The following is a 17,182-nucleotide window of genomic DNA, read 5'->3' on the forward strand; positions in this document are numbered from 1 at the left end:
GACCCTTTGTTCTCTCTTCAACTCATTGCCTGGCCTGCTACAAGTGTCTGTCCCCCAAATCCCAGCACCCTGCTGGGTCTCACAGTAGCTGTAGGTGAATCACGTCAGCTCACATTTCTACTCCGTTCCAGACTCTTTCCAGAGCCACAGAAATATCTGCAGACTCACCAAACAAATGAGCCACCAAGTTTGGTGGAAAGATACATGGGTCTTGGAACCAGGGACAAGGGAAGAAATCAGAAGACCAGCCCAGACCCCAGTCTCAGTGGCCATGTTCTCACCCGTAAAGAGGTACAGTTGCTCTATGCCAAGAGTTGATTCTAACAGTACAGACAGTGGGCATATTCACCCGTCAGACACATAGTTATCGATGACTCGCTGTGTATTAGGAAAAATGCAGTAGGGACTCTGCACTGGGACACAGCAGTGAACAAGACACACCCGCGTCTCTGTGAAGTCTGCAGGGTGCTGGAAAGACACTGAGGTAGTAAGCCAGGGCCGAGACTGTCCTAAAGTGGGACAGAGACACAGAGTAATTGAGAGGTGGCTGCAGACACAGGGATCTTCTAATGAGGCAACATAACAAGATTCTGAAGGTCTGGGGTTAGGGGAGTTCCAGACAGGGCTTCAAGATCCAGAGAAAGGGAGTCCTGTGGTCTCATGGGTGCCATGGCCGCTCGGGGACTGTGTGGAAATCAGCAACAGGCATGGTTGGCTGCCAGGTGTCCAAGGACCTGATTAACCCTACCAGATGCCCACATATGATTCTGAGAGACAGGGAAATCCATTAAAGATGTCAGAGACTGTGACATTTGAAAGTGAGTTTTCCTGGCATCTCTAACCATCATTGTCAATTGAAAAGGAGTTTTCTAAAAATATTTAACGTTTTCTTTTTGCATTTAGAAAACCGAGTAACCAGAGTCTGGGGAGATGTAGCATAAGGGCCAGAGCTCAGTCCCCATCACCTATGTGAAAAGCCTGGTGTAGTGCTGTAGTGCACACACTTTAAATCCTAAAGCTGGGAGGCCCAGACAGGAGGTCCCCTGGGGCTCACTGGCCAGCCAGCTTCTCCTGACCAGCAAGTTCCAGGCCAGTGAGACCTCAAAATAAGTGAAAACACTGGAGGTTGTTCTCTGGCCTCCACATACATGCATTTTCACACACATGTACCACACAAACACCTGTGTGTGCACACGCATGCACGCATACCATATCCATACCTGCGCATACATGCACACACATCCACATGCATATCCACACATATCCACTATACACCACACACCACACACACACACACATACATACACATGCATGCATGCATGCATACATGCACATACACATGCTCCAATGCACAGAATAACCAAAGCACTCATGTATTAAACTCTGTGTTCCATGAAGAGCCTCCTGATGCAAGGAGAGCTGGCTGCTGGGACACCGTAGCCCCTGTGGCCAGGCAGAGCAGAGTTAGTTCATCTTTGGAAGAGTACTGTTCTCAGGTTTCATGCTCTCCACTTCAATCAAAGACATTCCCATCATGCACCACTTGCAGGACAGGGATAAGCTGGGGTGAAGTCACATCAAAACATCTACATTCCAGAAAATCTGGTTAGAACCAAGCAGTCCAAGCCAGGAAGAGGGACTAGCTATCATTTCCAATTCATTCATAGATCGCCAGCACACCCCAGACAACCTTCAAGTGAACCAGGGCACTTGTTTAAACAGTTATTGGCTCGAGCCACAACTCAGCAAAGTTTTATAGTATATGGCTGCCATTCACCAAAACAGTATCCACAAAGGCACAACTAACTAATTAGAAATGTCAGAAACAGCTTCTGATTGAAAAAACAAATTTCAGGTCCACCCTGACCCCTGAGCTGTGGCCATTAAATCAGCACAATAGATAGAAAAACATTTGCTTAAAATAGTTCTCAGCAACTGGTGTTCTTCCTTCAATGTGTGTTTAGCCCCAAACCTCCTTTCTTCCAAGAAACTGTTGGCGGAACAATCCTATAGCTGTTCTTACAAGACAAAAACAAAAGCAAACAAACAAACAACTGTTTTAAGATGTTGCATTTTGAGCCCTTTGACTTTTTCTTCAATTTTTAAGGCTTTGTGCTTTAGTAATGACCTTCAGATTAGGTGAGCACTTCCTACCCCTCCCCCAAGGGTTTCTCTGAACCAAGTTAAGAGGACCTTCCAAATCACAGTAACCAAAAAGCTTCCTGATCTTCTACAGGCTTAATGGACTCCAGCCCTTCTCAAAAGAGAGTTTAGCCAAAATGCCGCAGCAAAAAATATCTGCTCCAAAATGCCGCAGCAAAAAATATCTGCATCACAGCCATTGGCTACTATGAAGACTAGCGTGGCATGATGGCCTCAAGGGACAAGAAAGAGGGGGTGAGTGCGGGGCTGCTGAAAAGCATCGCTTTACATGGGATACTCTTTTTAATGTACTCATTCCTGTGTGTGAGTGCAAGTGTGTGTGGGTGTGTGTGTGGATGTGCACATATGCATGCATAGACATGTGGGGACCAGAGGAAAAGCTTGGGTGTCATTCTCAGAAAAGTTTTCTACCTGCTTTGAGACAAGGTCTCTCATTGGTCTGAAGCATACCCATTTGGGGCTAGGTTGGCTGGCTAGAAAATCCTGGGGATCCATCTGTCTCCTCCCTGGCACTGAGATTATAAGAATATACCACTGTATCTGGTGTTTCTTCATGGGTTCTGGGGATCACACTCAGGTACCCCACTTACAGAGGCAATTAAGCTCTCTGGCCAATCCCATAATAATATTAATAATTAGGGAGTAGTCACGGGAAAGGAATGGGATTTTTGTGTATGTGATCAAAGAATGGAGTAGATTTAAAGACAGTGGCTACTATAGGATGATGTCACTGAGAATAGAAGCATGTCAGGTAAGTGAGCTGTTTATAGTTGGGCATCTAAGTACTGTACACATTAATTCTGCTAATAGTGAAAGGATTACCTTGTGACCCATCTTTCTGGGCTGATCCTGAGCCTCAGAGATCTGCTATAACTGTTCTACATTAAACCTAATGTACCTGGAGAGGAGACTGCCTAAGCTTGTGTGTTTTAATTTCTCTTCCTGTTGCTGGGTCTGAACACCTGATAAATAAAACCTATGGGAAGGGAGATTTATTTTGGCTCACAGTTGTGGAGGAATTTCAGGCCATCTCACAGGGAGGGCAGGGCACAGGCATGGTCAAATCATGGTCAATTATAACTTTGATGGCTCTCCTCTAGAGATCTACTTGTACGACCAAAGCCCCATTTTTTAAAGGCTCCAAAATAATGTCACAAGCTGGGGGCAAGCTTTGAAAACAGGAGGCCCTGAGAGACATCTGAGATCCTAAATTTTAGCACCCTGAAATCCAGGGATTTCTCTTGCTTCTTGACTGCTCTGCAGGGGAGTTGACCTCAGGCATTCTCCACAGAAAACAATGCCTGCCTGTATTGTCATGCAGATCTTCACAGTAGAGGGGCAGTCTAGTTGGAAGGTACGATGAATTAAAGATAGCTGTAAAACTGCTGCTCCATGTCCCATGAAAAGAGAAATCTGTGGTCCACCCTCTGAATGGGGCTGGTCCTGTGCTTGCTGTGACCCAGAGCATCGGTGTCACAAGTAAAACTGTGGGACACCCAAGGTCACGTCTTAGGAGAGCTGGGACTTCTGGTTATGTGACTTGGAGCTTCTGAGAAAAGAGCTGTGTAAGAAGCCACAGCAAGGAAACCGCTGCTCCCACCTTCATCAGCAGCTCTGGGTCAGCAGCCAACAGGAGCTGTCTGGGGAGGACTGGTAGATGCTGCAGCCCATTCGCAATAAAAGAAGAACTTGCCAGCTCCACCCAGGTGGGCCCAGAATCATGAAAGTTATAAGTGGTCGGGCCAGACATAAGGGCATGCAGCTGTAATCCTAGAACCCAGGGAAGTGAGGCAAGATTGCTACAAGTTTGAGATGAGCTTAGACTACCTCGTGATTCCATGACAGCAAAGTGAGACTCGATCTGAAAAAGAAACAAAGGAAATTAGTAGTGCTGCTGGTTGTCTTAACTTACCACATTTTGGGTTACTTTGTTCTATATCAACATATAAGAAGGGCTAAAGCATTTTATTTACAACACACACACACACACACACACACACAGAGAGAGAGAGAGAGAGAGAGAGAGAGAGAGAGAGAGAGAGAGAGAGAGAGACAGTCCTCTTGCAAGGAAGATCTCAAAGGTTTTCATGCATGGTACACCTGGTGTGATGTGGTGAGATCTTTATCTTCATTTTCGGGAGGAGAGCTATATGTCTTTTTGTTAGATGTTTAGAGGGAATATTTGTGGCCCTCACTGGAATACAGTATGTTTGTTTCTTGCCACAGTGTTCTTGGAACATATTCGTTTGTGAACATACAATTTGCTTAGGTTTTCATGTACCTAATGATCCAAGGATGCAGGAAGGCAGAGTCTGTCAGTTAGTACCCAATGAGCTAAAATCAGTGGGGGGGGGGGGGACCAGAAGCAATACCTTTCTCACATCCAGTGTACACAAAGTGTCTTTGCAGGTGAACAGGGCACACTGAGTGCTCTTAGAACTCCTGAGCCTTCCCCTCCACATTTTAGGAGTGCTTCAAGCTGCTGGGAAATACAAGTCCTTCATCAAGCATAGAGGCTGAGAAGTCCCACATCCATGGCACCTGATGGGAAGGTTTCTTATTCTACTCTGGGGCTCATGGCATGGAGCTGCATGGATCCATTCCTCAAGTGTGCTCCATTAGCTCTCTAAAATCATGTTTGCTCTGTGTGCGCTCCCACAGACTCCAGGACCCTGTGCGTCAGGCAGACAGGCTGCCCTCACTACAGCAGCTCCACTACTAGTTCTGGAACTCTGGCTTTGAAAAGGACACTTGTTCCTGGGTAGTTCAGAGGGGCGCAGTGAGGGTATAGCTCTTTCTTTCTTGCAGGAGCTAAAGCCCAACACGGCTTTTTCAAAGGGTTAGAGGAGATGAGTCTCAGACACCTCGGAGGATGGAATGTCTATTTCTGCAGGTTCCTTAAGGCAACAGAGGAAGCTCCTCGGCCGCAGGAGTCTAGTTAATGAGCAGGTTATACAATATTCATTGTGTTGAGTTTAACTCTTCAAACAGAACGTCTAATTGCAAGAAGGAACAAAAGGAGCAAAATTACAGAAGTTAAGACAACAAAGCTGAAGAAGGACCCTCTGTTGATAACCTGCCCGTTCGCGCTTCCTGTGCCAACTGCACTCTGACAGAAGGCGCACTGCGTCCCTGGCCTCATCAGGAATTCTTATTAGCTCGGTTGTGACTAAGACACTCTGAGATGCCACTGAGGGGCCCAGTCCAAGGGTGTCTTCAGAGGACAGTTTTCTTGTCCCCTGCAGAAAAGATTCAGGTAGATTCCACTTGAACCAAGACATAGCTGTTCACCTGTCTTCCTCTTCTCCCTTCCCCCCTCCCTCTCCCTCTCCCCCTCCCCCTTCCTCTCCCCCTTCCTCTCCCCCTCCCCCTTCCCCTCCTCCTCTTCCTTCTTCTTGTTTTTTTTTTTTCAAGACATGGTTTCTCTGTAGCTTTGGAGCCTGTCCTGGATCTCACTCTGTAGCCCAGGCTGGTCTCGAACTCACAGAGTTTGGCTGGGATTAAAGGTGTGCACCACTGCCTGGCTCACCTGTCTTCCTGACATGCACTCTCCTCTCTGTCATTCCTGCAACAGCACCTGCGGTACATTCACCAAAGGACCCTTTCTGTCCACTTGTGGCAATACCAGCAATACAGATAGCAAAGTCCAGCAGCCAGGGTCAGAGCCAGGGTGGTTGACAGGCAAATTGGGGTTCCTACCTGAGGAGTCCTGAGCGGGGCACCGGTTTCCTCTAGCTTCACTCCAGGTCTTACGCTGGTTTTGCTAAGGTATCCCATACCAGTCTCTGCAGTTTCCTCCTCCAGTCCAGCTTCCCTGTGCTCATATAAGAAGCTGACAGAGGGCCTGGATGCATCTGATGGGCTCCTGGACGTGCCAAGGGTTTGGAAGTCAGGGGTTGGATTGGCTACCTCAGCACCATTCCCAATGAAGGTTCAGGAGACCAGAAATGCTGAGCCTTGGAAATATAAGCAGTGTACAGAGCAGGCCCCATCACGGACCTATTAGAGACTGTCATATTGGCCTGCAAAAGAAAAATGAAGTCAAAGGAGCTGATCTTCGCCTGATTTACAACTAGACTTGCAACTTGCGTTCCATAAAGACTCCCAGCAGCAGTTGAAAAGCTAGCCTCTCCTTGCTGTAGAAGAACCAGAGTAAAGGGCTATGTAGGTAAGCATGCATCTGTAGCTGATGGGGTGGGGTAGCTGTGGAGAGCCCACTAGAGCATAGGGCTACTTGCAAGGACAAATTTGGGTCTTTTAAGAGGCTTCCAAACCCAAGCAGAGGGTTACAGCATTTCTGGTGACTATGAGCATTGGAGATACCTGCTTGTGGTAGGCCCCAGGAGGGAGGACTGTTTATCCTTACTGTAGGTCCCAGTCACATTAAGTGAGACTATTATACCATGTTTTAGTTTGAGACATTTGACTTCTGAGATGGCAGAGGGGAAGTAAGTCATGGGGTGTGTGCTTTACATTGACCATCGATCTGGTACCACACACAGTATTTTGAGGCCAGTGTTATAAAAAAGAGAAGGAGGAGAGGAGGAAAAAGAAATTATTCAGCGAAGCTAAGTGGGGAAACAAAACACTGAAACCATCAATTTTCTACAGTCGCCAATAACTTCAGACACTGGAAAGGCTGGTATTGATTACCACGAGGACACTCTGCATCCTACACTTGCTTTCTCTCTGGCTTCAGCTGCTCATGCATTAACCCTTTCCCAGCTGACACTTCCAGCTCTGGGGCTATTATCAGGCCTCATTCCCCGACCGCCATGCTCACTCTTTTTTTTTTTTTTCCTTTTTTCTTTTCTTCTTTTTAAAATTTTATAATTAATTTAATTTTACATATCAGCCACGGATTCCCCTGTTCTCCTTCCTTCCCCCATCACCCTACCCTCCTCCAATCCACTCCCCATTCCCATCTCCTCCAGGGCAAAGACTCCCCTAGGAATTCAGCTCAGCCTGGTAGATTCAGTTGAGACAGATCCAGTCCCCTCCTCCCTTCACCTAGGCTGAGCAAAGTGTCCCAACATAGGCCCCAGGTTCCAAAAAACCTGCTCAAGCACTAAGGACAGGTCCTGGTCCCACTGCCTGGGGGCCTCTTAAATAGTTCAAGCTATTCGACTCTCTCACTTATCCAGAGGGCCTGGTCCAGTTCCATGGGGGCTCCTCAGCTATTGGTTCATAGTTCATGTTTTTCTACTAGTTTGGCTATTTGTCCCTGTGCTTTTTCCAATCATGGTCTCAATATCTCTTGCTCATATAATTCCTCCTCTCTCTCGCCAATTGAACTGCCGGAGCTCCACCTGGGGCTTGGCCATGGATCTCTGCATCTGCTTCCACCAGTCACTGGATGAGAGTTCTATCATGACAGAGTGTTCAGCCATGCGCTCACCAGAGTAGGTCAGCTCGGGCTTTCTCTCGACCATTGCCAGTAGTCTATTGTGGAGGTATCTTTGTGGATTCCTGGGGACCTCTCTAGCACTCTGCTTCTTCCTATTCCCATGGGGTCTTCATTTATCATGGTCTCTCTTTCCTTGTTCTCCCTCTCTGTTCTTGATCCAGCTGGGATCTCCCGCTCCCCTAAGCTCTCTTTCCCCCAACCCTTGCCTTTCATTACCGCCCCCCTCACATTCAGTTTGCTCATGTAGATCTCATCCATTTCTCTGTCGTTGGGCGAACTCTGTGTCTTTCTTAGGGTCCTCCATGCTCACTCTTACCTGTTCATCCTTATCTAAGGGTAGGCAAGTTTCTGAAGAATCAAAGCTTAGATCGTCCTGAGCCCTAAAGGGGGGACTTGAAGGGGTGAAAGGGATCATAATGTATCTGAAGCGGAAAGCTGTTTTCTGTTGCTGCTGTGTGTTTTAATGGAAGGAGACTTCCCTGGAATAAATCCCGAGTTACCAGAAAGGAGAGCTAGGGGAGAGGAATGAGAGAGTTAGCAAAGAACTCATGAGCACTGCCTTTTGTTTAGTACTTAATACAAAAGTGTACATTACATTTGATATTAAAAGTATATTTCAGATAGTAAGTGTATTTTATGTATTGCACACATCTCAGCATTCTTTTCCCCGAGTTATTATCATACCTAGCTCTTCTAACCAGCAGCTCTGCTTCTATGAAAATACATCATACACCTAAGGGCAAGTTTGGCTACCACCTTTTTTGTCAGACTCCTAAACATCCAAGTGGTTAGTCCTGTCCAACTCAGTGGCTCACTCCATCGGCTTTTACCTATGGTGGGTGTTTGGGATGGAAACAAAGCTGTATAGGGAGCCTTCTCTGAGGGGCACAAGCCTCTCTAACCTGTGGACATCCAGGGATGGTTGTAAGGTTGGGTTGCTCCATATTCTGGGTTGCTGGCCACTGCTGCTTCCAGTAGCTATGTGTGAAGATGACTGGGACAGATTTCCTGCATCCCCAGGGAGTGTTGTCCCCGAATGCTGGCAGGAGCAGTGTCTTGGGTGCCTCATCTTCAACTCTTGTAAGGACAAAAGCAAGATTTCCGATCATGTCTGTATCGGAGATAAAGGGGCACTGGGAATCAAGCACAGAATTGACAATACCGAGGAGAGACAAAGAGGGCATTTTGTCTGGTATTGGCTGGTACAAACAACTATGATAACAGGGTATAGTGGAGACTCAAATGTGCTTTCAGGATGGTCATGAATGAGAGTCATTAAGAAGTGTCAACACTCAAACAATTGGCACATTAATATAACCCCCTGACAAGGTACCAAAGTACCTATTTCTTACATCTTTTTAAGAGGAAGTCTCTTGCCTTTCTGGACTTGTACCATTGTGCAGGGAATACAGGGACCACTGGAACACTCCCTACCAAGACCCTCCCAGCAAGGTACTGAAAATCTGACTGGGCAGGAGGGGATAAAGAAAGACACAGGACACATGAACAGAACAGCTGAGGTCAGATGGGCTGTGTTCCCTCTGATGGAGGGCACCAACCTCAGAACATGTATTATGTGCAGCACAGGATGGGAAATTTAGCTGGTCTCTGGAAACAGTGGGGAGGAGGATGTGCATGCTAGTTTTGCACACATTGCTCAATGTTCATAAATATTTGTTTTTGCACACCACCATCAACAGTGACATTCTAACCATGTCTAACAATACACATTCACTCAAGGCTTTCTCATCTCCCCACAATTCCCTGTGAATTAGGAGAAAAATAGAACCCTGAAAATCAGATTGAAAAAAAACCTGGCTTAGAATTTTGTGCCATAATATTAGCACCGAGTTTCCCTGATGGCAATAATGACTTCATCTCCCTTGAGTAGAGACAAAGTCACTCTCTTCTACCATCTGACTTCCCATTGGCATCTAGCTATTGCTGTTGGGCAAGTGGAAAGTTACTGGGTACCCTTTCAAATGTGAGGGCCCAGAGCAACAGAAACAGGGTAGGGAGTGTGCAAGGACACATTGCAGACAGAGATTATTGTCTGGATTCAAGCTCCACGCAGCCATTCCTGACCTTGGACAAGTGTCCTAGATAATTAGTTGTTTTTCTTTGCTTTATTTAAAAAGACTTCTTTTATTTAAGTGCATGCATGTGTGTAGGAGAGTTATATGCACATGCATGCTGGTGTCTGCTGAGTCCAGAGGTGATGGATCCTTGGGATCCTGGACACAGAGTTAGAAGGGATAGTGAGAGCTAGAAACCAAACCTGTCTTCTGCAACAGCTCCACACACTTGTAACTGCTGAACCATATCTCTAGCCTTGATCATTAGTTTCTTTATTTGCAAAATGGGGCCAGTAACAGTAGCATTTGAGGAGCAAAGTCAGATTAGAGATGTCGAAGCAGGAGAGAAGCATGGTTCTCAGCACACAGGCAGCAGGCATGGAAGGTCAACTGCAGTGATGACTAAAATGACAAGCAGTGTTCTCATCGTGTTGGTACAAGTGTCTTGGGCACTGCACAACACTCTGAAAGATGAAGAAAACAGCATCCTAGACCAGACAAATAGTAAATGGACAGTCTGGAATTCCTGCCTGTGCACAGGATATTTCCCATAGGCCCACTGCACAATACAATTGCTGTAGTGGTTAGAGATGCAGATTATGAACAGATCTAGAATTGTCTCTAAACCCACAATCTAGGAAGAGAAATCCTTGTATTACCAACCTTAAAAATTTGATAGAATGAATGCCGGGTGGCGGTGGTGGTGGTGCACACCTTTAATCCCAGCACTCAGGAGGCAGAGCCGGGTAGATTTCCGTAAGTTCAAGGCCATCTTGGTCTCCAGAGTGAGATCCAGGATAGGCACCAAAACTACACAGAGAAACCCTGTCTTGGAAAAAAAAAATTGATAGGATGAGCAGAGCTTAGGAGCAATTAGCCTTCCTGCTATGGTAGTGTAAACAAACCCCTGTTGTTGATGGTCTTTTGTTCTTTTGGGGGCCCACCACCCAGCTCCCAAATAAATCACACACAGAGACTTATTATTACTTATAAATTACCAGCCTTAGCTTGACTTGTTTCTAGCCAGCTTTTCTTAACTTTAAATTATCCCATCTACCTTTTGCCTCTGGGCTTTTCCCTTTCTTTATTTCTGTACACCTTTCTTTGTTTCTTATTCTGTGTCTGGCTATGTAGCTGGGTGGCTGGCCCTGATATCTTCCTCCTTCTCTTGTTCCATCTTCTTTTTTCTCAGATTTCTCCTTCTATTTATTCTCTCTACCTCCCAGTCCCACCTATCCTTTCTCCTGCCTTGCTATTGGCCAGTTCTTTATTAGACAATCAGGTTTTTTAGACAGGCACAGTAACACAGCTTCACAGACTTAAATAAATGCAACATAAACAAAAGTAACACACCTTAAAATAATATTCCCCAATATTTTCCCCTTTTGTCTAAATAAAAAGAAAGGTTTTAACTTTAACATAATAAAACTGTACACAACAAAAACAGTTATCAAGTAAGAATTAATTTACAATATTCTATTTGTAGTTATATACTCAGAGAAAATAAAGCATTATCTATCCTATCTTCGTGAATCAAAAATTTTACATACCTAATTTACTTTTTATCATAACTAAGGAAAATGGCAACTATAACTGTCTAGTCTTCAACTCCAGCAAAGACCCAGAAGATGTAATATTGTCCAACAACAGAGACATTTTGGCTGTCTACACAGTCAAAGTTCCTCTGCAACATTGGGGCATCCATTTTCAGCCTACAGGTCCAGAATGTCTGGCAGACTCTTCTGTGAAGCAGGAATTTTGAAGGACTGTTCTGCCTTGTTTGGGCAAAGTTTTATCAGTCACTTTCCTCTGTGTCCTGCAGAATGTCTTGCAGGCTCTTCTCTGAAGCATAAAATCTGAAGGACTGTCCTGCCTTATTTTGGCAAAGTTCATCAGTCTTTCTCCTGTGTGTCCTACATGTCCAGTCTGCACAGTACATTGTCAGCAGTCAAAGATAAGAGTAGTTTCTTTGCCCAGTGGCTAACCTTGCCACACTGAAAGCAAACTCCATAAGGAGTTTCTTCAGTGCCCATCATCTTCTCTGAAGTAAATTGGTGCTGCCAGGAACAGATGTGTCTCATTGTCGTGAAAAACCTTAGGCTAACAAAATCTTTTAAATGCCATACTCTGTAGGTCTTTCAAGTATTTGAAAACCATCTATATAAATTATATCTATTTAATCTAGAAAACATACCTAATATATCTATAAATTTGTCAGATATACCAGGCCTATAGGTCAGAGATGGATGCCCCAATGTTACAGAAAAACCTAGGGTGACTGTCCAGGTAACCAGATATCCCTGTTGTTGGGTAACATTTCACCTTCTGGGATCTTTGATCAAGTTAAAGACTAACTAGTTAAATTTTTAGTTTTTCTTAGTTATGATAAAAAGTAAATTAGGTATAAAACTTTAGACTCACAAAGATAAGATTGGTAATAGAGTATTTTCTCTAAAATTTCCAAATGCAAATGGACTGGATATTGTATTGTATAATTCTTACTAAATAACTGTTTCATTGTATATTATTTTACTATGTTAAAGTTAAAACCTTCATTTTTAACTAGACAAAAAGGGGCAATGATGTGGAATAATTTTTCTGTACACTGTAAATATGTACTGCTCTAATTGTGAATAAAAAGCTGATTGGCCAACAGCTGGGCAAGATGAGATTGAGTGAGACATCCTGAGAAAAAGAGAATACTGGAATGAAGAAGGGCAGCATCAGAGATGTCAAGAGCAGATTCAGTGAGAAACAAGATGAGTGTGCTGTACTGAGAAAAGGTACCAAGCCATGTGGTAAAGTATAGATAAGAAATATGGGTTAATTTAAATCTAAAAGTTACCTACTAACAAGCCTGAGCTATCAGCCAAGCATTTATAATTCATATTCAGCCTCTGAGTTGGTAATTTGAGAACTGGTAGACAGGAAAACTCTGCCTACATGGTTATACTTGGAATTGAATTGTAACATTTGCCTGATTTGTTGAGTAAGATATGCCATTTTAAAGAGGTCAGGTTTGCAGGGTTTGCTCTAGCAAACTCTCAGAGTGTGTGGTCTTTACTCTGTTTTTAGGAGTGTCTTGGTGGGAAAAGCTGGAGGAGCTGTGCTAATCAGCAGAATCAGAAAGGTTTGGGGGCAAAAACAGGGAAAGGAGGATTGGCTACTACTTATATTGTTAGGGTTTATGAGAAGTCCCATAAAAGACCACCAGTCACATATGCAATCAGCAAGAGCATTTAATAAAAAAAAATTCAAAAAAAAATTTCAGCATGCAGGGATCAATCATCTGACAAAATGACGACCTGAGAGAATCTCACAGACTCCTTTGAAAAATAGCTAATGGAATTCCAGCTGTGGTTAAGTGTACTTTGAAGTGATTGAGTATAGACTCTTACTGGTACAGGAATCATTTTATGATTGGCTCATGACATCTGGTCAGCAACTGGGGTTGCAGTGTCAACAGGGGTCTATTAGACTGAAAATAGCAAGAAAATAGTTCCTGCTTCTGGCCAAGTAGGACCCTGATTGGCTACCAGATTGGATGTACTTCCTGAGGGTCTGACTAAAGCCTGACATGAATCAACATAGGATGGTGAGGTAATATGGGGCTGAGCAGTTTTCTCAACCCTGTTTTCTTTTTCAGATGGGGTATTACTCCTGGGCTCAGCAATCCTCCTGCCATAGCCACCTAGTAGGTGAGACCACATGTGAATGCCACCCTACCCGCCTTGTTCTGCCAACTTGCTAGAGAATATGGCACTGAGAGTGGGGACAGGAAAGTGACTGTCAGTATGCCTCTGCCCCTTCACTCTGTCTATCCCCTTCTCCTTTGCTACCTACACTTTTACAGAGACCAGCTAAGAGTCATGTGCACCAGGAAGAAGGGGAATATCATATTCCAGGACTGAGGATAATGGCCCAGGGAGGCTGGGGACAGGATTCTGCTCTGGCTACTCTCTCCACAAGTTTCCTAGTGTAGTCATCCATGGGGACCCAGCACCTGTTCTAAAATACAGATGGGGGAAGAGGAATCTGAAAGGGACTCTGCCCCCCAAACTAAGTGGGCTTGGTTACTGAAGGGGTACAGTGTGCTCTCTTACAGGAATCTAATTCCCCCACAGGCTGGGCAGGGGCTTTCCACATGAAAAGAGCTTCCTCTTTGGGAACTTGTCAGTGAGTGACAGTGTCTGCCTTTCCAGAACAACTCATCAGTTTAGAATGGCAAGGAGGTGAGACAAAGGTGCCAGCTGTCTGGCCATCAGCCACTGTGCACGCTTGCAGAAGAAACCCCATGGAGTCTTGACTGTTTCTCACACACTCTGCACCAGAAAGCAACAGTTCAGTGTGGCAGGCTCTACTCAGTCCCACTGTTACTTCAAGACTAGGAGTGCAAGTCCATATCTCTCCTTAAGAACCAGTAGCTCATTAGTGGGGAAGACCAAACTCTTATTTTGTGCCAAAATAAATCCCATTTGCATAAAAAGGTGTATAAAGGGCTGGAGAGATGACTCAGTGGTTAAGGACAATTGCTGCTCTTGTGGCAGGGGTTCCATTCCTAACACTCGTCAAGCAGCTTAAAACAGACTGTAACTCCAGTTGCAGGGGATCTGATGGCCTCTCTGGACTCATGGGCACCTGCAAACATGGGGTATAGTCACACACACACACACACACACACACACACACACACACACACACACGGAGAGAGAGAGAGAGAGAGAGAAGGGGAGAGAAATATCTTTAAAAGGTATGTAAAAATACACTAAAACCCCTACAAACTTTAGTTTTGTTTTCTTTTTAAAAAATATTGAAATTAAGAATCTCTTTAAGCAAAACTCATTTGCCATAAAAGAAAACAGGGTTTTTTGTTTTGTTTTGTTTTGTTTTGTTTTGTTTTGAGAATGATTTGGCTTTCATTTATTTTTTTTATCACTTTATTGTAATGAACCCACAAATGAAGACATCACCCAGCTAGTTTAAGGAAGTCATTGATACAGACACTTTCCTAGTACCACTCTGCATCTCAGCAAAGTTCTATACAGTGAGATCAGCCATTCTAAAGCCATAGAACTTAGCCTGGGGTTTTAAACTTTAACTATCAATTTATTATGTTTTATGCACACACAAAAAGGAAAAAATATGACATAGTTCAAACTAGAAAACCAAGGAGAATAGAGTTTGTTATATTTTAAAAAAGAATGTAGATGAAATCAAAGGACTAATGATGGGCTAAGAAAACTATTTGTAACATATAAGGCATATAATGTATAAGAAATAGCTGAAGACATATCTCAGAGGTAGAGTCTTTGCCTGGCTCATGATATGTATAGAGGTAGAGCAATTATAGTTATTACACTTAAGCAAATTAATATATATGTAAGTATAAATACACAAAGTTTAATCTCCCCCAAATGATGAGATGGCACAAACAGAAAATATAATAAGCTCAGTCACCATTTAAAAAGTATGTATGGGCCAAGAAGATGGCTCAGCAAATAAAGGTGCTTGCTGTAAGCCTGATGACCTAAGTTTGGCTCATAGAACCTAAATGGTAGAAGAACTCACTCCTGCAAGTTGTCCTCTGACTCCATACTCACACATGCATTCAGACACACACACACACACACACACACACACACACACACACACACACGTAATAAAAAAGTATTTACAAACAAGGTGCTATTTTTATCTATTATATTAGCAAATACTAAAATTATGTTTTTTAAACTAATATTGGTAGGACTATGGAAAGACTACAGTACTTGTTCACAAGCACTAGACCTCTAGAGGTTTTAACTCTCTACAGGAGAACTAAAGACATCCTCCATACTTAAAATGAAGTTCTCTTTGATGCATGCTAGAACATCAACAGCCCTGAAAACAGAACTTTAGAAAGCCAGAAGCAAAAATGACATGTTATGTGATTTCACCTATGTGAGATACCTGGCTCACCTAAACTGAGGGACAGAAGGAAAGATGCAAGGTTATCAGGAACTTTTTTGCTTGTTAGTTAGTTACTTAGTTAGTTAATTTTGAGAAGACCGGGCAAATACTACAACAGGCTCCTAAAAATTCAGTTAAGAAGTAGGCTTCACTTCCTGCCTCTTGAAACTGAACAAGCAGTTTCTGAGGAAGCCATGAGCCTAAGGCAACCAGTCTCCCACTGTAGGAGTCCAAATTACTCAGGGTCAGAGAATCTGAGCTTGCTTTACCCAGCAGGGCTGCATAAGAAGATGATTTGGCCATGGGTGGGTTTATCAGTTGTTTGGAAGGGTCTACACTTGGCTGTATGGTATGTTTTGATCTTGCAAGGGGGAGGTCTTTTGCCCCATCCCATGGCATTGTTATAAAAAGCCCTTTTCAATAAAGGATGAGGCTGTTGAGTATGATCTAGGCCCTACTGAAGCTATCCTGTATTTCTGTCTTTCTTCTTGTTGTCTAGGTCTCTCTTTCTATCTGATATTGTCTTATCCCTCTCTTCTCCACCTAAGAACTGATAGGTGGTAGTAGGTCAGAGCTGGTCACCCAGCAGTATCATACAGATGGCGCCCAATGTGGGGCTTAGGTACAGAGGATAGAAGAGAGGGGGCACCACGGGTTGAGGGGGCATTTCCAGTAATGAATTAAAGGAGGTGGTGATATTCTGTTCTTCAGGAGTAAAACTGTAAGTATAAAGAGTGGTTAAAATTAAGCTGCAGCAAGTAGTTAAAGTTAGGTTACAGTAACTCTCTCTCTCTCTCTCTCTCTCTCTCTCAATGTCTATCTATCTACTAAATTAGGTCTAAAAATGGTAGTATAAATACATTATAAAAGTTTTGTAAAGTTTAGTTTGAGAAATGTAGGCTTAGGTATATTAGGGTAGAATAGGCTTTAGGCATAGGGATATTGTGAAGACTTAGGTATAATAGAAATTTAGGGTACAGTAGTTTTTTCCCTGAGCCCAGACAGGATCTGGGACAGAGACTGAGCAGACACTGTGAACCTGGCAATCTGAGAATGAAAAGCCACTTCAAAGACTGCCAGCTTCAGAAAGCAAGCAAGCAGCAGCAGAGTGTGAGCAACTGCTGTAGCTAGGTGTCAGAGGCAGCAGATTCCAATAGCCAGTGTAGTCCAAGGGGTTCTTCATGCTTTCTACGATGGTGGGGCCACGGCAAGGAGAGCACAGTCAGCCACTTGTGAGAGCCCTAGAGAGACATGGTTTGAGGCTACACTCAACCTTGACAAGCCAATATGCCACAACCTAGAGGTAAATGGCAGGTAGTGGTAGCAGCTTGGAGTGTAGCAGAGACTTTAGACCCCAGTGGCCAGAGTCCCTGGTGGCTGGAGCCCAGCAGAGATGCTGCAGAAGAGACAACCTCGGTGAACAGTGGAAACCCTGCAGAGACAAGGGAGCTACCCCAGGCAAAGAAGCAGCATCAGTGACTGGAGCAGAGGCAGCAGCTGGACAAGCAGCTGAGACGTGCCCCTGGGTGGAAAGGCAGGCACACAAACTGCTGAGATGAGGCAGAGCTCAGCTCCAGGTTGAACGTTG

The 17,182-nt window shown here is 44.2% G+C and overlaps 2 protein-coding genes across 2 annotated transcripts in view; one reads left to right on the forward strand and one right to left on the reverse strand.

Moving 5' to 3' along the window:
- Positions 1-2,470, forward strand: part of Slc10a7 (solute carrier family 10 member 7) — a 254,156-nt gene extending 251,686 nt beyond the window's left edge. Inside the window, exon 13 of the mRNA XM_036187485.1 lies at positions 2,237-2,470. The gene's annotated coding sequence lies outside the window, so the exon portion shown is untranslated. The remainder of the gene's footprint in view (positions 1-2,236) is intronic.
- The window catches only part of Reeld1 (reeler domain containing 1), a 43,327-nt gene continuing 26,490 nt past the window's right edge, over positions 346-17,182 (reverse strand). The window contains 8 exon segments of the mRNA XM_036187568.1: positions 346-509; positions 5,678-5,765; positions 5,767-6,072; positions 7,887-7,950; positions 8,401-8,605; positions 8,608-8,625; positions 13,376-13,407; positions 13,706-13,967. Coding sequence (XP_036043461.1) covers positions 346-509; positions 5,678-5,765; positions 5,767-6,072; positions 7,887-7,950; positions 8,401-8,605; positions 8,608-8,625; positions 13,376-13,407; positions 13,706-13,967 — 1,139 coding nt within the window.

The sequence above is a fragment of the Onychomys torridus genome, chromosome 5 (assembly GCF_903995425.1).
Source record: "Onychomys torridus chromosome 5, mOncTor1.1, whole genome shotgun sequence".
NCBI lineage: Eukaryota > Metazoa > Chordata > Mammalia > Rodentia > Cricetidae > Onychomys > Onychomys torridus.